Genomic DNA, 22,884 nt, shown 5'->3' on the forward strand with positions numbered 1-22,884 from the left:
CCAATTCCCAGCAGAATGTATGGGTCAGAAAAATTATGCTCCATAAATATGAAAACATAAATTTGCTATTTTCTATGGAATAATCAATTAATATTTTAATGAAATTGACTGGTGATCCATTTTTTCTAAATAGTTCATCGAGCAAAAATTTGCCTAATTTAGTCAAATCCTCATAGCTCCTGACTGGCTTGATCTACCGCCAGATCTGACTCACCAACCTGAAGCAGAAAGGCCTCTCCCTTTCTGCGGCCAAAACTGCCAAATATTCTAAGATCCTCTTGGGGGATAAGAACAATCCTAGATTTCGCCATCAAAAACTAGCTCTTCTGACCTCCCTACAAAACCCTTTCCTTCCTCATCTCTGATAACCACTGCAAGGAGACCATGTACTTCAGCTCCAAGATTGAGGCTATCTTCTGGCTACCTCTGGTCCCACTGTCCACCACCTCTCACAGTACCATCCTCCTCTACTCTACCTCAACCCTGCTACTATCGAATAGCTCATCCATACTGCCATCACCACAAAGCTCAACTTATTCAATGTTTACCACCCTTCATAAACTTCAGCACATCTGGGACCATGTGGCCCTAGACTGTCCCACACACAATCCTACACACCCAACATGCCTATCCTGGCCAAACTCCACCGACCCTCTATTTCCCAATGTATTGATTTTAAAGTCCTTGTCCTGTGATTTGTAAAGGTGTAGCATAACTTCCTTGCTTTTGTACTCTATTTATAAAGCCAAGGATCCCATATGCTTTTGTAACAGCCATGTCACTTGTCCTGCCACCTTCAAAGATTTGTGTACGTGCTGCACCCCCCCTCCCCCCCAGGTCTCTCTGTTCCTGCACCTCCTTTAAAATTGTACCATTTAGTTTATATTGCCTCTCCTCATTCTTCCAAAATAAATCACTTCACGCTTCACTGCATTAAATTTAATCTGCCTCGTGCCTGCCCATTTCACCAGACTGCCTAAATCCTCCTGAAGTCTGCTACTATCCTCCTCACTATTTACTATATTTCCACAGTCTGTGTGATCTGCAAACTTTGAAATTATGCCCCCTATATCCAAGTCCAGGCCATTAATATATATCAAAAAGTATAGTGGTCCTAATACCAACTCCTGGGGGACACCTCTGTATACTTCCCTTCAGTCTGAAAAACAACCTACACCACTACTCTCTGCTTCCTGCCTCTTAGCCAATTCCATGCTGCCACTGCCCCTTTAATCCCATGGGCTTCAATTTTGCTAACAAGTCTATAATGTGACACTTTATTAAATGCCTTTTGAAAGTCCATATACACAACATCAACTGCACTACCTTCATCAACCATCTCCGTTCCTTCATCAAAGAACTCAATCGAGTTTGTCAGACGTGATTTGCCTTTGACATCCATACTGGCTGTCATTGATTAACCCTTGTTTTTCCAAGTGTCAGTTAATTTTGTCCTGGATTATTGTCTCTAGAAGTTTCCCCATCACTGACGTTCGGCTGACTGGCCTGTAGTTACCTAGTTTATCTCTCTCCCCACACGGCTGTAACATTTGCAACTCTCCAGTCCTCCGGCACCGCTCCCATATCCAAGGATTGTGGCCAGAGCCTCTGCTATTTCCACCCTTGCTTCCCTCAGCAGTCTAGGATACATTCCATCCAGACTGGGTGACTTTTCTACTTTGAGTGCTGCCAACTTTTTAAGTACCTCCTCTTTATCTGTAGGTTTACCTGTTAACAGCTCAGCCCAGTTTAACGTGTTCAGCTTAACGTCTCATTCCTTCGAAGTCAGCCTTACTTAATTTTAAAACTTTGGTTTGTATTTGGTTCTTCTCTTTCTCGAACTCTAACATGTTATGGTAACTGTTTGCACGATGCTCTCTTACTGTCAGATTATTAATTAATTCTGGCTTGTTACCCATTACTAAATCTAATTTTGGCAACCTTCCTTTTGCCTTCTGCTTTTTGGATGGGGAAGAGCAGGGCTTTATACCTTAACTGTACCAACACAAATCCCTTGCCAGGCCCAAAAGTTAGTGAACAACTCAAAAATATTATCTCTGTCATGTGGATTTCTTTTCCAAACTGTCAATCGACTGGACAGGCGTGCGTCAAACTATGTTGGTCAAATGTCAAGTATCTTTCTTAGTAATTAATTACAGATAGGGGGCCATTATCCTGACTTTAATGTCATCTTAAAAGCCTCTCTGTTTATCCCACGGCTATTTTCAGAAACAAGTTGACCAATCAGCCTCCTGTACATGTCATTTTGACAGGTTTATAAACCTTCTGACAACACGCTCGATCAGCCATTTGCTATGTATCTGGTATGCGAATCCCTGTGCCTTAGCTTTTCATGGAGACCTGGTGTTCCCAGAATTCCACTATTAAGCCTTTGGACTTTCCCAGAATTCAGTCAAGTGGTCTGGGAAGTTACTTTTCGACAGCAGCAGAAGAATTAGTGGGAGAATGGAACGCAAATGTGAAAGTTTCTTTGGAGTAACAGAAAATTAAAAAAGAACAAATCTTGTGCCTAGAATCTCCTAAATTTAGAAAAATATTTCTTTTGGCAAAAATGTAGCGAAAAGCCCAATCACATCTGTTTAAATACTGACTGAAGCTAAGAGTGAAATGCTGGATGTTCTGTGTTTCTACAGGTAATGATGTTTTGTACTCTGAACCCTGGCTACAATCAGTGAGCCTGAACAGACGTATTGTAAAGAATGGATTTCATAGGTAAGGACTGTAAGAGTATACATTTTTTTTACATTATTTTACAACAGAACAGCAATTGTAGGCAGAATTGTTTTAAACTGTGCTTGCAAATCTTATCTTTTGACCACATTAGAGAGAGATGAAACTTTAGACAATGTAACAGATTTTCAGGCCAAAGACATTATACTCTGTAAGGATAGGCACATAGATTATTAAATGGAATAAGCTAATTGGCATTATATCCTAGTAGGTACTGCGCAGGAAGAGGCCATTTGGCCCATCGTGCCTGTGCCGGCTCTTAGAAAGAGCTAGCCAGTTAGTCCCATTTCTTTTCCCATAGCCCTGTAAATTTCTTCCCTTCAAGTATTTATCCAATTTCCTTTTGAAAGTTACTATTGGATCTGTTTTCACCACCCTTTCAGGCAGTGCATCCCAGATCATTACAACTTGTTGCATTTAAAAAAAAAATTGTTTCCTCACATCGCCTCTGGCCCTTTTGCCGATCACCTTAAATCTGTGTCCTCTGGTTACCAACTCTTCTGCTACTGGAAACAGTTTCTCCTTATTTACCCTGTCAAAACTCTTCATGATTTTGAACACCTCTATCAAATCTTCCCTTAACCTTCTCTGTTCTGAGGAGAACAACCCCAACTTCTCCGGTCTTTCCACATAACTGAAGTTCCTCATCCCTGGTAACATTCTAGTAAATCTCTTCTGCACCCTCTCTAAGGCCTTGACATTCTTCCTAAAATGTGGTGCCCAGAGTTGAACACAATACTTCAGCTGAAGCCTAACCATTGTTTTACAAAGGTTTAGCATAACTTCCTTGCTTTTGTACTCTATGCCTCTATTTATAAAGCCCCGAATCCCATATGCTTTTTTAACAGCGTTCTCAATTTGTCCTGTCATTTTCAAAGATTTGTGTATGTGCACCCCAGGCCCCTCTGTTCTTGCACTCCCTTTAAAATTGTTCCATTTAGTTTATATTGCCTTTCCTCATTCTTCCCACCAAAATGCATCACTTCACACTTCTCTGCGTTAAATTTCATCTGCCATGTGTCTGCCCATTTCACCAGTCCGACTATGTCCTCCTGAAGTCTGTTACTATCCTCCACATTGTTTACTACATTTCTGGGTTTCGAGTCATCTGCAAACTTTGATGAAACTACTTCATCAAAATTATACCCACTATACCCAAGTCCAGGTCATTAATATATACCAAAAAGAGCAGTGGTCCTAATACTGACCCCTGGAGAACACTACTGTATACTTCCCTCCAGTCTGAAAAACAACCGTTCACCACTACTCCCTGCTTTCGTTCCCTTAGCCAATTTTGTATCCATGCTGCCGCTGTCCCTTTAATCCCACGGGCTTCAATTTTTCTAACAAGTCAATTATGTGGTACTTTATCAAATGCATTTTGAAAGTCCATATACACGTCAACCACACTACCCTCATCAACCCTCTCCGATACTTCATCAAAAAACTCAGTCAAGTTAGTCAAACACTATTTTCCTTTAACAAATCTATGCTGACTTTCTTTTATTAGCCCATGCTTTTTCAAGTGCCAATTGAAGCAGTCCGTGCCCGCATGCAGCAAGACCTGGACAACATCCAGGCTTGGGCTGATAAGTGGCAAGTAACGTTCGTGCCAGACAAGTGCCAGGCAATGACCATCTCCAACAAGAGAGAATCTAACCACCTGCCCTTGACATTCAATGGCATTACCATCGTTGAATCCCCCACCATCAACATCCTGGGGGTCACCATTGACCAGAGACTTAACTGGACCAGCCATATAAATACTGTGGCTACAAGAGCAGGTCTGAGGCTGGGAATTCTGCGGTGAGTGACTCACCTCCTAACTCCCCAAAGCCTTTCCACCATCTACAAGGCACAAGTCAGGAGTGTGATGGAATACTTTCCACTTGCCTGGATGAGTGCAGCTCCAACAACACTCAAGAAGCTTGACACCATCCACGACAAAGCAGCCCACTTGATTGGCACCCCATCCACCACCCTAAACATTCACTCCCTTCACCACCGGTGCACCGTGGCTGCAGTGTGTACCATCCACAGGATGCATTGTAGCAACTCGCCAAGGCTTCGACAGCACCTCCCAAACCCATGACCACTACCACCTAGAAGGACAAGGGCAGCAGGCACATGGGAACAACACCACCTGCACTTTCCGTCCAAGTCACACACCATCCCGACTTGGAAATATATCGCTGTTCTTTCATCGTCACTGGGTCAAAATCCTGGAACTCCCTTCCTAACAGCACTGTGGGAGAACCTTCACCACACGGACTGCAGCGGTTCAAGAAGGCGGCTCACCACCACCTTCTCAAGGGCAATTAGGGATGGGCAATAAATGTTGGCCTCGCCAGTGACTCCCACATCCCATGAATGAATAAAAGAAAATAATAATTTCGTCCTGGATTATTGTGTCTCAAAGTTTCCCCATCACCAACATTAGGCTAACTGACCTGAAATTGCTGGGTTTATCCCTCTCCCCTTTTTTGAACAAGGGTGTAACATTTGCAATGCTCTATTCCTCCTTCACCATCCCCATACTTCTCTCAGTGACCTAGTACACGTGCCACCTGGACCGGGTGACTTTTCTACTTTGAGTACTGCCAATCTTTTTAAGTACCTCCTCTTTATCTATTTTTATCCTGTCCAATATCACTATTACCTCCCCCTTTACTGCTACAATGACAGCATCCTCTTTAGTGAAGACTGATTAGAAGTATTCATTTAGTGCCTCAGCCATGCCCTCTGCTTCCACAAGTAGATGTCCTTTTTTGTCCTTAATTGGTCCCACGCTTCCTTTGACTACCCTTTTACTATTTATGTTTTTAAAAAGACTTTTGGGTTCTCTTTTATGTTAGCCACTAATCTTTTCTCATGCTCGTTCTTTTTGCCCCTCTTATTCTCCTTTTTTAGATCTCCTCTGTACATTCTGTATTCAGCCTGGTTCTCTACTGTATTATGAACCTTAAATTTGTCATAAGCTTCCTTTTTCTGTTTCATTTTAATCTCTATATCTTTAGTCATCCACAGATATCTAGCTTTGGATTCCCCTCCTTTCCCCCTCATAGGGATGTCTCTAATCTGTACCCAAACCAACTCCTCTTTGAAAGCTTCCCATTGTTCATTACTGTTTTGCCTACCAATTTTTGATTCCAATCCATCTGGGCAAGATCTCCTTTTAACTTAATGAAATTTGCCCTCCTCCGGTTAAGCGTTTTCACCTTTAATTGTTCCTTGTCCTTTACCATAACTATTCTAAACCTAATATTATGATCACTGTTACCCAAATGCTCCCCCATTGAAACATGCTCCACCTGTCCCACTTCAATCCCCAGAACTAGATCCAGCACTATTTCCTTCCTGGTTGGGCTAGAAACACACTGTTCCAGAAAGTTCTCTTGAACACATTTCAGGAATTCCTCCCCCTCTTTGTCCTTTACACTGTTACTGTCCCAGACTATATTGGGATAATTGAAGTCCCCCATTATCATTACTCTATAGTTCTTGCATCTTTCTGTAATTTTCCTGTAAATTTGCTCCTCTGTCTCCTTCCCACTATTTGGCCTATAGTATACACCCAGTAGCGTAATAGCTCCTCTATTATTCCTGAATTCTAACCAAATAGGTTCTGTCATTGACCCCTCAATTACATCATCCCTTTCCAGTGCTATAACAGTTTCTTTGATCAATACTGCCACCACCCCCCCTTTCTTTCCTTCCCTATCTTTCCTCAATACCTTGTAGCCAGGAATATTAAGTACCCAGTCCTCTCCTTCTTTGAGCCAGGTTTCTGGTATTGTCATTGTATCATAGTCCCATGTGGCGACTTGAGCCTGCAGCTCACCAACCTTACTTATATAGAATGTATATAATATTGAGCTAGAGTTGTATCAGGGGTAAAGGATGTATAACAATATCCTATAATACCTCCATATAAGGGCAATATAAACCCAATAAGGACCATACCTTCTCTCCACCCCCGCTGCGCCCCCCCCCCCCAATTTTCTACCTTGCACTTCCATTCCTGTCCTGTGTCATAGTGCGATGTGTTTCCATGGGTACCAGGCATCGAATCTTGGACCTTTTGGTCTGTATGGCTCAGTACTGTTTGGTGCCTTTACCCACTAAGTCATAGGAGAGTTGCAAAATCCTTTTCAGAGTTAAAGCAAGGCACAGAACATGACAAAATGAAGCTGGATGCCCTGTTCTTCATGTGGTTAATTTGGAGAATGCATTGCTGAACAGGTACGAGTCTGAATTATTGTGACTAATTGACTGTTACTTTTTGTAGAGAGATAGTGATGGATGTTGAGCTCAGTGAAGGTGCCCACCCAGACTGCTGCATTCTGATTAAGGAGCAGTTACCACAAGGACTTTATGTGGATCCATACGAGCTTGCATCACTACGAGAGCATAACAATACAGAGGTATGCAAAATTCAACTATGCTTTATTTATCAGTAATAAGGACAGAAATAGGAATATTGTCACATTCCTTAGTTATTTTTGGGCACTTTGTCCTTATCAAAGTGAAAAGTGTCATTGCTAGGGAGTGAAATATGCTTTTCACAGTATGTATTACAGTCCATCTCTCCGAGGTCAAATGCAGCACTGTAGGGTTGGTATGTCAGTAGGGTAAAACTGCAATGTCCCCAAAGGTCAAGTACTGCATCGGCTATATACAGGGTGTAGCAGGGTAAATGAGGGCCGATAGGTCAGCCATAGGCTGATGAGGGCCCTGATCCCTGAGTATGGATATGGCCCTTTCAAGAAACCTCTCCTTTAAGAAGTATTTGAGGCTCGAGTGGGTGGAGACCTTCCCCAGTCAGGTGAGAGTATAAGGGCGAGACACAAGGGAAACTGGGCTGAAACAGAGCCCCTTGAACACAGCCCCTGAAAAGGAAGCTGGGAGACAGCTGGGGCTGACCTGGGCTCTGAGACCTGAAACCCGAAAGAAGCCGATGACCTGAAAGGCAGATGTGGACAGCTGAAAGAGCCTGGGGCTGGGAAAGTGGACTAGGTGTTGCCCAAAGGTATTGTGGTGTGAATTACAAGACAAGTGTTTTGAAGTATGAATTGGTCGAGGACTATCGTTTGTCGTATGAAGAAGGTTACGAGACAGTAGGACCTTGTGACAAGGGGAATGTTCCTTATACTGTCCCATCAAGTATAGAAAAATATAAGATACAAACAATGTATCTTTAGCCCAACTTCAGTCATAGTTGTAGTCATACACAGCTTTTATATTGTTCTTTGACTGCTAGCTCACTTAGATGTATGTAGTGCCATTGGTTATTGTTTCTAGCTAATGGTGCTGGCTATTTCCTTTTTTTTTTGGTATGACTGCTGTGCAGATATTTGTTCTGAATGAGATCGACATTGAAGCTCCAGAATACTTATCAACAGTGCACACGATTATCATCTACCTCAAGCCTGACCCCAGAAACACTGGACATTTTACTGGCGCAGTCCCATTGCACATACGATATCATCGACCAACTGACACCGAGGAAACCAATGTTTTGGTGACCCTTGCAGATCCACTCTTGATGATTCACTGCCAGAGAAGTATGTAACTCATTAGAATGGGCGGCATCAGTTTTTTTTTGCCTTCCAATTTTCTATCCTCCTCCCACTCCTGCTATTGTTTGGGTATGGATCTATAAGTGCCACCTATTGTCTTATTCCTCATCCAGTGAGTCTAGATAGATTATTTGACTGTCAATCCCACAGCCAATCCCAATGCCATCCACACCTGATTCCCACACATACATTTTCCAACAAGAAGTCACTGGATTACAATCTGGAGTGGAAACCGTGGCTAATTTTTTGTTTTGTTTTGTTTCCCTCCCTAACCCAGGATGCTGAGGTCAGTCATAGCACCCCAATTGCTGTTCCAGCTCAGGTCAAGCGGCAAAGAACAGACAGCAGATCAAACCTGTGATCTGTATTGCTCGCATCTCACAGGGCTGCTTGTGTTGTAGATTGCAGTAAACTCGCTTTTCCAGTGAATACTTCACTGTAAAGGCTACCTTGTAAGTAGGGTTGCCAACTCTGGTTGGAGGCATTCCTGGAGATTTGACCACATGACTCCCTGACCATGTGACATCTGCAGATGTTACTGCATTTACCTTAGAGGTTGGACCCCTTGTAGTTGAGTATCTGTGCTCGTGGTTTTGCGCCAGCAACTGTTGTGTGAGAAATTCTGAGAACCAGGAGGCTGCCCTTGAGCAGGTGACGAGGGGGGAGGGCAGGGCAGGGGAGGGATTTACAGGGGTGAACCAAAGGAGGGAGGAAGTTTGGATCTACCAGTAACTAATAGTAACTCTAAGGGAATTAAGGGATAGGGGGATCGGGTGGGAATGTGGAGTTGAGGTCGAAGATCAGCCATGATCTTATTGAATGACGGAGCAGGCTCGAGGGGCCGTATGGCCTACTCCTGCTCCAATTTCTTATGTTCCAACTCACTGAAAGTGCTAATAGTAATACTGGTAAAACTCAGATTTCCCTCATAACCAACAATAATACAATAACTCACTGATAGTCTATATGTAGTTAGTAGTAATAGGTGTGACGTCCCAATATCCTACCTGTGACTAGTAGTAATCCTATAACCCACTGATACCCTGAAACCACAGCCAGAATCCCCCTGCACTGCACAAGGTGTGGTCAGTCCCCAGGTTTCACTCACTCCTTTGCTGGCTGCTCCTCTCATGATGCTGCTGCTCTCGGCTGTGCAGAAAATATTGATCCCCACATTCAATCCATTCCCCAATTTCCCCTCCCCACCCCCACTCCCACCCCCAACTCAATCCCAATCCCATTTTCTTCCCTTGAAACCCCAATCCCCAGTCTCCCGAGGCCCCGGGTTCCCAAAATAAATGTAATCCTATTAAACGCACCACTTTCCATGGCCAAAAAGAAATCATATAGCACGCTTTTATATTCATACCTGTGGTGTTACGTTCAGAAAATGTAAACTCAATTTGAAACCTGGCAAGTGATGCTCCAAAAAGGAACTGCTACACGATTTAGAAACATAGAAAATAGGAGCAGGAAAAAGTCATTCGGCCCTTCGAGCCTGCTGCGCCATTCAATATGATCATGGCTGATCCTCTATCTCAATACCATATTCCCGCTCTCTCCCCATACCCCTTGATGCTTTTTGTGTCTAGAAATCTATCTAGCTCCTTAAATATATTCAGTGACTTGGCCTCCACAGCCTTCTGTAGTAGAGAATTCTACAGGTTCACCACCCTCTGAGTGAAGAAATTTCTCCTCATTCAGTCCTAAATGTCCTACCCCATATCCTGAGACTGTGACCCCTCATTCTGGACCCCCCAGCCAGGGGAATCATCCTCCCTGCATCCAGTCTGTCTAGCCCTGTCAGAATTTTATATGTTTCAATGAGATCCCTTCTCATTCTTCTAAACTTGAGTAAATACAGGCCGAGTCGACCCAATCTCTCCTCATACGACAGTCCTGCCATCCCAGGGATCAGTCTGGTGAACTTTCGTTGCACTCCCTCTATGGCAAGTATATCCTTTCTTCGGTAAGGAGACCAAAACTGTACACAATACTCCAGGTGTGGTCTCACCAAGGCCCTGTATAACTGCAGTAAAACATCCTTGCTCCTATACTCAGATCCTCTTGCAATGAAGGCCAACATACCATTTGCCTTCCTAACTGCTGTACAGCAAGGTGTACCAGTGCAAAACAAATTAAATCTTGAGAGAGGTAGAGATTCATTTAAAACAATTGCTTGTGTTTAGACACGCACTCGAATTGCTTACAGTCTGTCCTCTTCCGATCCACAGCAGCTCCACCCTGTGCTGTAACTACTACTGACTCGCACACTCGGCACACCCAGGCAGCAGCTATCTCCGATACAAACTTCTGGAAGTGCGGCAAGCAGGCGCAGTGGGGTGATGGGTGTGGGGTGGTTCGGAGAATAACTAATTGGCTGCTACACCGTTTTAAAAATTACTTTGAATCTCTCCATCTAAATAAAATAACGTGCAAAAGAAGGTAGGTCATCTCCAAACAAGCTTTTCTCCTGAGTTGCCAGTGGCAGTGCTCGGGGGATGACCCGCCGATTTCGGGAGACTCCCGCTGAGAGCGGGATGGTTGGGAACCCTACTTGTAAGTCTTCTGTTGGGTTTTTCAGTTAGGGCTTTAAATGGCCACCTGCATTGTCTGTTACCAACGCTGTCAGTAGCATGGATGCAGCTTAGTGAATTATTTAAATCTAAATGGGTCTAGTTTATATTTTAACGGAACTCTGGACTGGAAAAGGCTCAGAAATTTAACACTTTCTGTCATGTTACAATTGTAATTAGTGGGTTTAATTATTTACATATATGTAGGCCTGGGACTCTCGTTTCCACTTCTTTCAAACTGGGTGGTGTTTATGAGCTAAGTCCTGTGGGTCCCATCAATGATCCTTTTTGATTAGTGAACAGGAATTGTGATTTTTTTTTTTTAGGTGGGGTGAGACCAGGTTCTGTTATGTTTCTCCTGTGATGGAGCTTCTAGCTGCTGTTTAAGGTCCAGTCTAATGTACCAAACCTGGCACTGACGATTGAGCCTAAAGCAGTTGAGACTCTTGGATCGGAAGCTACATGCTCATCGCATGATCCACGTAACTGCTGTTACAAGATGTTTCCAACGACATTGAGGTTTGTGTCGCCCTTCTATATTGAAATTGCACTACTGTGTGTCTTGGGGAATCTCTCTTTGCAGAGATCCACTTTGTAAGCAACCAAGCATGTAGGTGTAGTATTTAATACAAACTGCACTGCTGGGGGAAGTTGAGGAAAATGTGTAGTAGTTGTATGTTTGGATTTTGCCCTTTTTAGAACATCTATCTTGGGTAGGGAGTAATTCTGTTTGCTTTTACTTCACAAATACATTGAGTAATGTGCTCTCCCAACCCTTAGCTATTCCAGCCTGGCTGTAGAACTGCTCTAAACCGGTGGATAGGTTAACACTTTATCATTGTTTTGCTTTTTCCTGGTTTCATATCATCTGGTGCTATATGGATAACTAGCTGGTGTGTTTAAGATTTGCCATTTTTCATGCTCCAGTTTTCTTCCTTAGTCTCCGAGAAGTTGCTGGAGTGCATTCCACAAAAGCCAACCATCTTCAGCTTTCTCAACCAAAAAGCCATTTGTCACGTGAACCTAGACATTAGTGTCAACAGGCTATTGGAACATTGAGGACATCATAGTTGAGCTTGAACGTGTCTTTACACGATCCCTATACACATACACATTCTGGCAGAAGTCACTGGATAATGATCAGTAGTGGGGCGTTAAGGCCAGTTATAGCAACCACACAGCTACCCCAGCTGAAATCCAGTAACTCAGTACAAGCTAGCAGTTAAAACTCCTAGTCTGTGTGGCTCAGTTCTCTGCTGGGCATTGCATTTACCAACCAAGCTATTGGGAGAAGCCAATTATCTTCAAACATTTGTGTAAAAGTGGAAACTATTACCTGCCAAAATGGAGGGGATGCCCCTAGCTGAAAATTTGCAGGTAAATCAAGTCCCCCAAATTTTGATTTTGTCAAACAGCCTCACGAGATTTGTTGGCCCGTCGCTCATGAGATTTGCATTTTCTCTGCACCTTGTACAGAAACACAATCAGAATGAGGAGTAAACAAAATATTTCACCCTCCACCACCTTAAATTGATACAGCAATACTCTAGGCATGGGAATGGAAAGAAATACAATGGACCAGATCTTGCTGGAAAAGTAACGACACATGCCATTATTAATGTGCAAATTGGCCAGCAAGTTCAATTTATGCCGCTCTACCATTTGCTTCGCACAAACGGTATCTTGTTCTGTTTAAGAACTTGCTGGATTTGCACATTAGTTGCCCATTAAACTCATTGCAGGAAGTTAGGGCAGGAACTTAAAGCGTAAGTACTTTTTTTAACAATGATAGTCATTAATAATTCTCACAATCAACCACTCTGGCCTAGAAAGTGAACAATTTAAACTGTTCCGTCTCATTCCTGCATAGAGTAAATTGTTGTTGGAGATTTTAAAAATGTCTAATTTAAATTTTTTTTTTCTTTCTTTTCCTTTGTCTCTTTTTTTCTCTCGATCCAATCTTTCTTTATTTCTCATTCTGCATCTAATTTGACTCTAATTCACCCTATTCCTTTCTCTGTCGTTCCTCTGTTTCTTCCTCTATCTTTAAATCTCATTGGTGAAGGAGGTAGACATTTGGTCCTGTCATTCACTGAGGTCCCAGATGCCCCTTTGCCCTCGCCGCACCATTATCAGCTCGCACTTCCAGCAAGTTACGGCGCAAAATATTTTCAAGCTGACTGGTGCAGAAATGAGTCTAACTAATGGCGCACGCTGCCCCCCTCCGGCAAGATTCGGCCCAATATAAATTATAAAAACGCACACTGTGCAGTTTTGATGTCTGACGGCAGGCTTTGTCCTGTGACAACTCTGGCAGATAAATGGGAAGGTGAGAAATTGGTGTAGATAATCAAGATATAGTGGGGCTGATTCTGCAATTCGACCCTCCCAGCAAGGAGTCGCACTTGCAGGGAGCACAAGTCAAGAAGATGTAATTTTCCATCCACTAAAATTGATAGACAGAAAATCACAAGCTGTGGCCTTGTGTGAGGGCCGCTCTTCAACCATGGAGCCCAATTGTGGCTCTATTGTGTACAGAAATTAGTACTTGGGGATTCTGTTAACTAGCAGTAGTTTACCTGTAGTTAGCCAGGTCTCTTCCTCGTGTGATTTGTGTGTAGTTACATCAAAATATACATAGAAGTTACAACACAAAAACATGCCATCTGGCCCAACCAGTCTGTGTCGGTCTTTACCCTCCACACGTGAAATAGATCTAATCACATTTACTGGACTTGTTCCGATTTCCCTTTATCTGCTTTTTCTTCATTCACCTATCCAATCTAATCTTGAATGCTGACATAGTTTCTGCCTCAACCACTAACCCTGGAAGTGAATTCCACAGCCTCATAACTCCTGGAGTGAAGAAGTTTCTCCTGCTCTCTGTTCTAAATCTCTCACATTTAATCTTTTATCTATATCCCTTGCTTTAGACCCCTTAACCACAGGAAACAATCTACTTCTATATACCCTGTCCCAATCCTATCATAATTTTAAATACTTCTGTCATATCACCCCATAATCTGCATTGGTCTAATGAAAAAAAGTCCCAATTTTTCAAGTCTATCATTATTTGTATTTCCTCACACCAGACAGCATCCTAGTGAATTGGTCTTGAACCCTCTCTAAAGCCTCAATATCCTTCCTATAATGTGGAGCCCAATACTGCAAACTGTACTCTAACTGAGGTCATTATATAGGCTATTCATTACCTTTTTGGCTTTTATATTCTCAACCTCTTGTGATAAAACCTAGACTTCCATTAGCTTTAAACAGCCACATCAACCTGAGGTGCTGCCTTTAATGTCCTGTGAACCTGTAGCCCCAAATCCCTCTGCTCTGCCACAGCACCGAGCCTACTTCCATTCACAGTATAATTACTGCTGTTATTTTAGTTATCAAAATGTACCACCTCACATTTACTGATATTGAATTCCACCTTTTAGCCCAATTTCACCCATCTTATCACTATCCCTTTGCAGCTTGCTTTGTTCCTCTAAAGAATTAACTATACCTCCTATTTTGGTATCATCTGCAAATGTCAACACCATTCCATCTAGGCCTATATCAAAATCATTGATGTACACAATGAACAAAAGTAGCCCAATAACTTTACACTGTGGGACGCCACGACCCACTTCCAACCACTCTGGAAAAACTGCCCTTAACTCCTACTCACTGTTTTCTACCTTCTAACCAATTTTTAATCAGTTTGCAATCCTCCACCTAATTCCATTACCCTTAATCTTCTCAAATAATCTCCTGTGTGGTACCTTGTCAAAGGCTTTCCTAAAGTCCATGTAGACTGCATCCACTGCATTTCCCTCATCTGCCATGTCTCTTACCACCTCAACAACAACAACTTGCATTTATATATCACCTTTAACGTAGTAAAACATCCTAAGGCACTTCACAGGAATGTTATCAAACAAAATTTGACACCAAGCCACATAAGGAGATATTAGGACTGGTGACCAAAAGCTTGGTCAAAGAGGTTGGTTTTAAGGAAGGTCTTAAAAGAGGAGAGAGAGGTTTAGAGAGGGAATTCCAGAGCTTAGGGCCTAAGCAGCTGAAGGCACGGCCGCCAATGGTAGAGCGATTTAAAATCGGGGATGCGCAAGAGACCAGAACTGGAGGAGCACAGAATTCTCAAAGAATTCTATGATGTTTGCCAAGTGTAATTGTCTCCTTTGAAATCCATGCTGGTTACTTCCAACTACTTTCTCTTCATCTAGATAAGTGGTAATTTCATCTTTAATTAAAGATTCTCAAATTTTCCCCACCACAGATGTTAAACTAAATGGCCTGTAATTACTTGTTTCCCATTTTTAAAATGTCCACTACATTGGCCATTCACCAGTCCTGCAGCACACATCCACACTCGATAGAGCCCTGAAATATAATTTCTCGGCAATTTCAATGACAACAACTTGCATTTATATAGCACCTTTAACGTAGCAAAACGTCCCATCGCCTCACAGGAGCGGTATCAGACAAAACTTCCTCCCTTACCTCACTCTGGTTCCTAGGATGTATCCTGTAAGGCTCTGGCATGTTTTGTCTTCCTTTTAGCCTGACTAATTTATATAAAATTTTCTTTTTATCCATCATAATATCATGCATCTAGTACTCAACCACTTCAGGATTCACCTTCTTTCTGATATCCTTCTCTTTATAAAAAAACAATGCAAAGTACTTATTAAATAATTGCCATTTTTTGATCTTGATCTACAAACTTAAGAATCCTCTCCTCTTATCATCCCTTGCCTTTTTTAGATCATCCATTACAGGCAAGTTGGAATCTTGGTGTGACTGAGGCTCCCTGCTCAGTGGGTAACCCCAGTACCTGTAGCTGGGTGAATGTTAACTATCAGAATGTAAGTTGACAACTTCTTTAAGAAATATTACTGAGTCTCACCGGGTGAATCTGTGCTTCCTTTGTAGATGCATTTCCTTGTGTAGAAATAAGGAAAATTGTTCTCTTTTACCCCAATGCACCTGTGGTGGTTGCTAATGAATGTGTAAGCTGTTGCCTATTCAGTGTACAAGTTAGTAAGTTATTGTCTGTAACAAAAAAAACCTTCCATATTGCCAGCAGCAATATACATCCCTTGTGCCTGTTGCATGATGTATAGATACATGGAAAAACAATTGCTGTAATAACAGTAATTAGAGATTGGTGACCCGAGGGAAATCTACAAGCAATAACATACATTATTAATTTAATTTTAATATAGATGTAATTGCTTGTAATACTCCTATTGCTTATTACTAAATAATATATTAATGGCTTCAGGTAGGAGAAGAGCTTCGGTCTGTCTAGCCCACCAATCCACAGTATTCCTTTGGTGCATCCCATTTGTTGTTGAGAACCTGTTCAGTTCCTTCTTGAAGCCAATTGGGGTTTTCTGAAACCACCTGTATCAGTAATCTGTTCACATACTTACCACCCTTTTAGTTATCCTCCTGCATTTCCTTTTTCAAAACAAAAATTAATACAGCTATGAAAATGCTTGTTGGTAAACAAGATACTCAATGGAGACACAATATACTGGGTCCATGTGGGGTGGAGCAGAGTATAACAGTTCCCTTTCTTTTTTCTTAATTGAATTGGATAAAGTTGGGAGGGGGAGGTGGAGTAGAGGAGAGTGTTAGTTGGAAGTAAATTGGAACATTTTTACTATAATTTGTGGTGCTGATGGCACCTTGGGTTGGATATTAACCTACAGCCCCAGATTTGCAAGACTCAACTTCCCGGAAAATTAGGAGCATCACACATTGGGCATGTTGACTTCTGCGCCTGATTCTCTGATCTCTGCTCCCATCAAACAAAACTCCATGCCAGAAATGCAGCCTTCTAAATTTGGGGATTTATATTGTACAGTTGACTTTTTCATATAGTTTGCGGTTGATTCAAAAATAAATAAAATTTTATTCTTTAGAAGTGTTACCACCATAGCAGGCAAGAAAACTTGTACTAATGATTTGAGAGCCTTACTAGTAAAATACTTGTACAGTTTGAATTTGGAATGTGGGATTAGTAAATATGGACATACAGTGTAATGAAATGATTGTTGTATCTGACTGCTTCCTACTTACAGGTTACCATGCCTCAGGATCTCTTCCGGTTTCAGGTTGCTATATCTCATGATTCCTTCTCTTTGCAGGTTGTAGAAACCCTAACACTAGAGGTTCCTGTTGGGCGGAAGAAGCATATACTGGCTGTGACCACTGTGACGTTACTCACTACCATTGTGTGCTGCAGCCTGCTTATCCGAGCTGTGTGGATAAATGGCTCATTTGAACACTAACATAAAGGTGATTGAAGCCTGTTAAAAAATGAAGTTTCCCATCCTGGAATAAAAATAAAAGTGAAGTACTGTGGATGCTGGAAATCTGAAATAAAAACAGAAAGTGCTGGAAACATTCAGCAGGTCGGGCAACATCTGTGGAGAGAGAAACAGAGTTAATGTTTCAGGGCGATGACCTTTCATCAGAACTGAAATGGAATGGTTTGGAATGGCACAGTGCTGTGGAATCCTCTTTATCTACACATTCAACAATTTTGCCAATTAATGTGTGCCCTCAATAGCCCTAGCAAGTCTGTGGCCAGTGAAGCTAGTATCAACTTGGAGACTCCTGGCTGTCCTTCTGTTCTGCTAGAAGTGAAACTTGCTGACACAGGTGCAATTAGAAAATTAAAAAGATAAGACTTTTTTCCTCTCCTCCAGCATCCATAGCTGCTTGTAGTTAGTGCAATGTACCTGCAGAGAATTGAGTCCCCCTCCTTGGCCCCAAATGCTCGGATTACAGGTGGGGGCGGGGATTGTTCTGCCCACTAAGGGCAGTGTCATTGTAAACGCATTCAAAAAGATTATTATTACAATTTCATTGCAAATAGCAATTCTTACCCTGCATGGTAAAACTCTGTCCTCTGCACCCTATTATAAAATAGGGATTGTTATCCTGGAATCCTAGCATTCGTGGACATCTCTCCGAATAATACCGAGTAGCACTTTGAACAATTAAATAATTTTTCATGAATTTTTGTGAATCATAAAGTGGCTCAATATTGATATGACTTCAACCACTGAGAGCCACTCCAGAGCAGTGGGACCACAATCACTGGCAAGGTATTCTACTGCCTCAGGGAAACCCCCACCATTGAATCATTTTATCGTCCGCACAATTTTTAATCCAAAAAAGAGTTTACCCCTCCCAAACATTCCTTTTCTAATAATAACTGTTAGCATAAGTGAAATTATGCTTTGAGATACCAGTGTATGAACGCTAATGTGTTGGTCTGAAGTTCTTGTCTTTGTTACTTTAATGAAGGCATTAGCCCATTTATTTTTAAATGCACCAGCGTCTCTGCTCGTATCCCACAACATAATTTTGGAGTTGCTTCCTCTGCAGCAAGAATGGAAGGCAGATATTCCTTTGATCTTTTGCTGGTGGGAGTCAGCCTACTTTGTGTGTGTCTGTGAGGAAGGTCAAGGGGGCTGGTCTGGATATCTTTATATAGGTTGCACAAATTGTACACATTACACTCCCTATCTCTGATACTTGTGGAGGAGACCAATGCCTCTGTTTCTCTCGATCAGCCGCCATAACTTTGGTGGAAGATTGGCTGAGACGCTGTTTACATCACATAAATAAGGTTTCCGCCAATTTCCCGCTGAAGTTACAGAGCCAATCGAGAGTATATGGGCCAAAGGCAGGTATATGGAGCAGGCACGAGGGGCTGAATGGCCTACTCCTGTTCCTATGTTCCTAACCCCCAAGGAAATTCCCAGGACAATTTACCCAATGCCACAAGATTTTGATCTCCTGCCATAACTTTGACGTAAACTCTGGAGCAATGACACAAACCGCTGTTTACACTGTTTCTCTGGGGATTCTATGCAGATCTGCCAAAGTTACAGTGGGAGATTAGAAAAAGCACTGTGGAAATTCCAAGCTGTAGACCTAAAATGTAGGTCACTACCAAGTTCATGGAAACCTGTCTGCACAGCCAGAGTTCAGAAAGCTATGTTAGATAAAGGATTGGGAGTGAACCTAACAAGATGATGTAAATTTCCTTTGAACATTCAAGCTGTCAGGCGGACTGTTCTGTTTCCTGCCATTCTCGGTGTGCAACGTATCAGTTCTCTTCCACTTGAAGGTCAGGATGGAGAAATTGGAATTGGGGAATTCAGACCTTTTAACGGGGAGCCACTGTTACATTTCTCAAATATTTCGCGTGATTGAAAAAGTTCTTCACGTGCATGGCTCATCCTTATCTATGAGAACTGTATTCAGACTGGAAGGGCCTACCGAGCCACCCAGTCTCTCTGTATGCATAGAATCCTGCCTGAAATACTTCTGGCAATTTGTGCAGAACTGCCACAAAACCATTGTGCTTTAGAGGCCACAGGCATCACGTTGTCTATCAGTGTTTTGGAGTTGCCAAACCAGCTCAATCTGGCAATAATGGCTGAACTTTTTATATGTGTCTTGCTCCCAGCTGTCTCCACTTGTGCTGCCATCTATCCCCAAGTGACTAATGTATTCTGTGGATAAAATGACTCCTGAAATCTGAACTGTATAGGAGGTCTGAGATCTCTCTCTGCCTCCCTATGGTCTCTCGTGGGATCAGCGAGCTGAACTTCTTCCAGTCTAACATGGTTTGCTCTGCCGGGGCCCCTTCGATAGCCATATGCTGAATGACTTTTGGCATGGGACTTGCTACTGCTCCACTCTCCTCCGTTATGCTTGGAGCTGAAATAGTAATTCACCTGCCTGAAGATGGGTGGATTGTTTGACCCTTCCCAACACTGAATGCTGCTGCTCTGGCACTGTGAGCTCTGGTTTCCTCCCTAGTATGGACTGTATCACTAAACTTTTTTTTTATATTCGTTCATGGGATGTGGGCGTCGCTGCGAGGCCATCATTTATTGCCCATCCCTAATTGCTCTTGAGAAGGTGGTTGTGAGCCGCCTTCTTGAACCGCTGCAGTCCGTGCGGTGGAGGTTCTCCCACAGTGCTGTTAGGAAGGGAGTTCCAGGATTTTGACCCAGCGTTGATGAAGGAACGGTGATGTATTTCCAAGTCGGGATGGTGTGTGACTTGGAGGGGAACGTGCAGGTGGTGTTGTTCCCATGTGCCTGCTGCCCTTGTCCTAGGTGGTAGAGGTCGTGGGTTTGGGAGGTGCTGTTGAGGAAGCCTTGACGCGTTGCTGCAGTGCATCCTGTGGATGGTACACAGTGCGCCGGTGGTGAAGGGAGTGATTGTTTAGGGTGGTGGATGGGGTGCCAATCAAGCAGGCTGCTTTGTCCCAGATGGTGTTGAGCTTCTTGAGTGTTGTTGGAGCTGCACTCATCCAGGCAAGTGGAAAGTATTCCATCACACTCCTGACTTGTGCCTTGGAGATGGTGGAAAGGCTTTGGGGAGTCAGGAGGTGAGTCACTCGCTGCAGAATACTCAGCCTCTGACCTGCTCTTGTAGCCACAGTATTTATATGGCCGGTCCAGTTAAGTTTCTGGTCGATGATGGTGGGGGATTCGGCGATGGTAATGCCGTTGAATGTCAAGGGGAGGGGGTCATTGCCTGGCACTAATGTTACTTGCCTTTTATCAGCCCAAACCTGGATATTGTCCAGGTTTTGCTGCATGCGGGCGCGGACTGCTTCATTATCTGAGGGGTTCCGAATGGAACTGAACACTCTGCAATCATCAGCGAGCATCCCCATTTCTGACTTTATGATGGAGGGAAGGTCATTGACGAAGCAGCTGAAGATGATTGGGCCTAGGACACTGCCCCGAGGAACTCCTGCAGCAATGTCCTGGGGCTGAGATGATTGGCCTCCAACAATCACTACCATCTTCCTTTGTGCTAGGTATGACTCCAGCCACTGGAGAGTTTTCCCCCTGATTCCCATTGACTTCAATTTTACTAGGGCTCCTTGGTGCCACACTCGGTCAAATGCTGCCTTGATGTCAAGGGCAATCACTCTCACCTCACCTCTGGATTTCAGCTCTTTTGTCCATGTTTGGACCAAGGCTGTAATGAGATCTAGAGCCGAGTGGTCCTGGCGGAACCCAAACCGAGCATCGATGAGCAGGTTATTGGTAAGTGCCGCTTGATAGCACTGTCGAAGACACCTTCCATCACTTTGCTGATGATTGAGAGTAGACTGATGGGGCGGTAATTGGCCGGATTGGATTTGTCCTGCTTTTTGTGGACAGGACATACCTGGGCAATTTTCCACATTGTCGGGTAGATGCCAGTGTTGTAGCTGTACTGGAACAATTTGGCTAGAGGCGCGTCTATTTCTGGAGCACAAGCCTTCAGCACTACAGCCGCAATGTTGTCGGGGCCCATAGCCTTTGCTGTATCCAGTGCACTCAGCTGTTTCTCGATATCATGTGGAGTGAATCGAATTGGCTGAAGACTGGCTTCTGTGATGGTGGAGCTATCGAGAGGAGGCCAAGATGGATCATCCACTTGGCACTTCTGGCTGAGGATGGTTGCAAACACTTCACCCTTGTCTTTTGCACTCACGTGCTGGACTCTGCCATCATTGAGGGTGGGGATGTTTACAGAGCCTCCTTCTCCTGTTAGTTGTTTAATTGTCCACCACCATTCACGACTGGATGTGGCAGAACTGCAGAGCTTTGACCTGATCTGTTGGTTGTGGAATCGCTTAGCTCTGTCTATAGCATATTGCTTCCGCTGTTTAGCATGCATGTAGTCTTGAGTTGTAGCTTCACTAGGTTGGCACCTCATTTTTAGGTACGCCTGGTGCTGCTCCTGGCATGCTCTTCTACACTCCTCATTGAACTAGGGTTGATCCCCTGGCTTGTTGGTAATGGTAGAGTGAGGAATATGCTGGGACATGAGGTTACAGATTGTGCTGGAATACAATTCTGCTGCTGCTGATGGCCCACAGCGCCTCATGGATGCCCAGTTTTGAGTTTCTAGATCTGTTCTGAATCTATCCCATTTGGCATGGTGATAGTGCCACTCAACACATTGGATGGTGTCCTCAGTGCGAAGATGGGACTTCGTCGCCACGAGGACTGTGCGGTGGTCATTTCTACCAATACTGTCATGGACAGATGCATCTGTATTACTAAATAACTGGACTAAATAATTTGAATAACTTGTACAGACTATATCATCCAGCAACTATATGACTCTACCATTCAATATGTGGTGGGGATTGTATCAATGAATAACTATGGATTGTATCATCCAACAATTGCTGTGGACTTTTATTATTGAATAATTATATAGGCTGTAATCATTGAATAACTGGTCTGGATTGTATCATTCAACAACTGTTACTATATCATCCAGCAACTATATGACTATCATGCAATATCTGGCATGGATTATATCAATGAATAACTGGAACAGAGCATATCATTGGATAACTATGTATTGTATCATCCAACAACGGGTATGGACTGAATCAATGAAGAATCGGTCGAGTGTACTATTAAATAATTGATATGGACTATTATTCAATAACTGGTATGGACTGTATCAGTGAAAATCTGGTGCAGAGTGTGTGAATGAATAAATAGTGCAGACTAGCTTTCAATAACAGGTATGGACTACGCATCAATCAGTGACTGGTATGGGCTGTAGGATAATGTCAGTAGCACTCTAGCCTATGAGTCAGAAGATTATGGATTTGTGTATGTGATCTAGCCTGATAATCCAGTGCAGTGTTGAGGGAGTGGTTGAAGGTGCTGTTTTTCAGCTGAGGCTTTGAACTGAGGCTTGTCAGTCTGGTCAGGTGGATGTAAAACTTCCCACAGCGCTATTTGAAGTGGAGCAGGGGAGTTCTCCAAAGTCTTCTAGCCAACACTTATCTCTCAACCATTACCATCAAAACAGATTATCAGGTCATTTATCTCATTGCTGTTTGTTGGACCATGTTCTGTGCAAATTGGCTGCTGCATTTGCCTATATAACAACAGTGACTGCAC

General features: G+C 43.0%; 1 protein-coding gene across 2 annotated transcripts in view; it reads left to right on the forward strand.

Moving 5' to 3' along the window:
- pigx (phosphatidylinositol glycan anchor biosynthesis, class X) overlaps nucleotides 1-22,884 on the forward strand; it is a 29,600-nt gene that overhangs the window by 5,850 nt on the left and 866 nt on the right. The window contains exons 2-6 of one of the 2 annotated variants that reach the window (XM_067995631.1): nucleotides 2,655-2,733; nucleotides 7,040-7,175; nucleotides 8,102-8,315; nucleotides 15,683-15,783; nucleotides 17,074-17,224. In XM_067995631.1, the coding sequence (XP_067851732.1) occupies nucleotides 2,655-2,733; nucleotides 7,040-7,175; nucleotides 8,102-8,315; nucleotides 15,683-15,783; nucleotides 17,074-17,217 (674 nt within the window). In that variant the 3' untranslated portion in view covers nucleotides 17,218-17,224. Of the gene's footprint in view, nucleotides 1-2,654; nucleotides 2,734-7,039; nucleotides 7,176-8,101; nucleotides 8,316-15,682; nucleotides 15,784-17,073; nucleotides 22,497-22,884 lie in introns of those variants that run through there. The other variant, XM_067995630.1, reaches the window with a different exon arrangement.

Source organism: Heptranchias perlo, chromosome 13 (genome assembly GCF_035084215.1).
Source record: "Heptranchias perlo isolate sHepPer1 chromosome 13, sHepPer1.hap1, whole genome shotgun sequence".
In the NCBI taxonomy this organism is placed as follows: Eukaryota; Metazoa; Chordata; class Chondrichthyes; order Hexanchiformes; family Hexanchidae; genus Heptranchias; species Heptranchias perlo.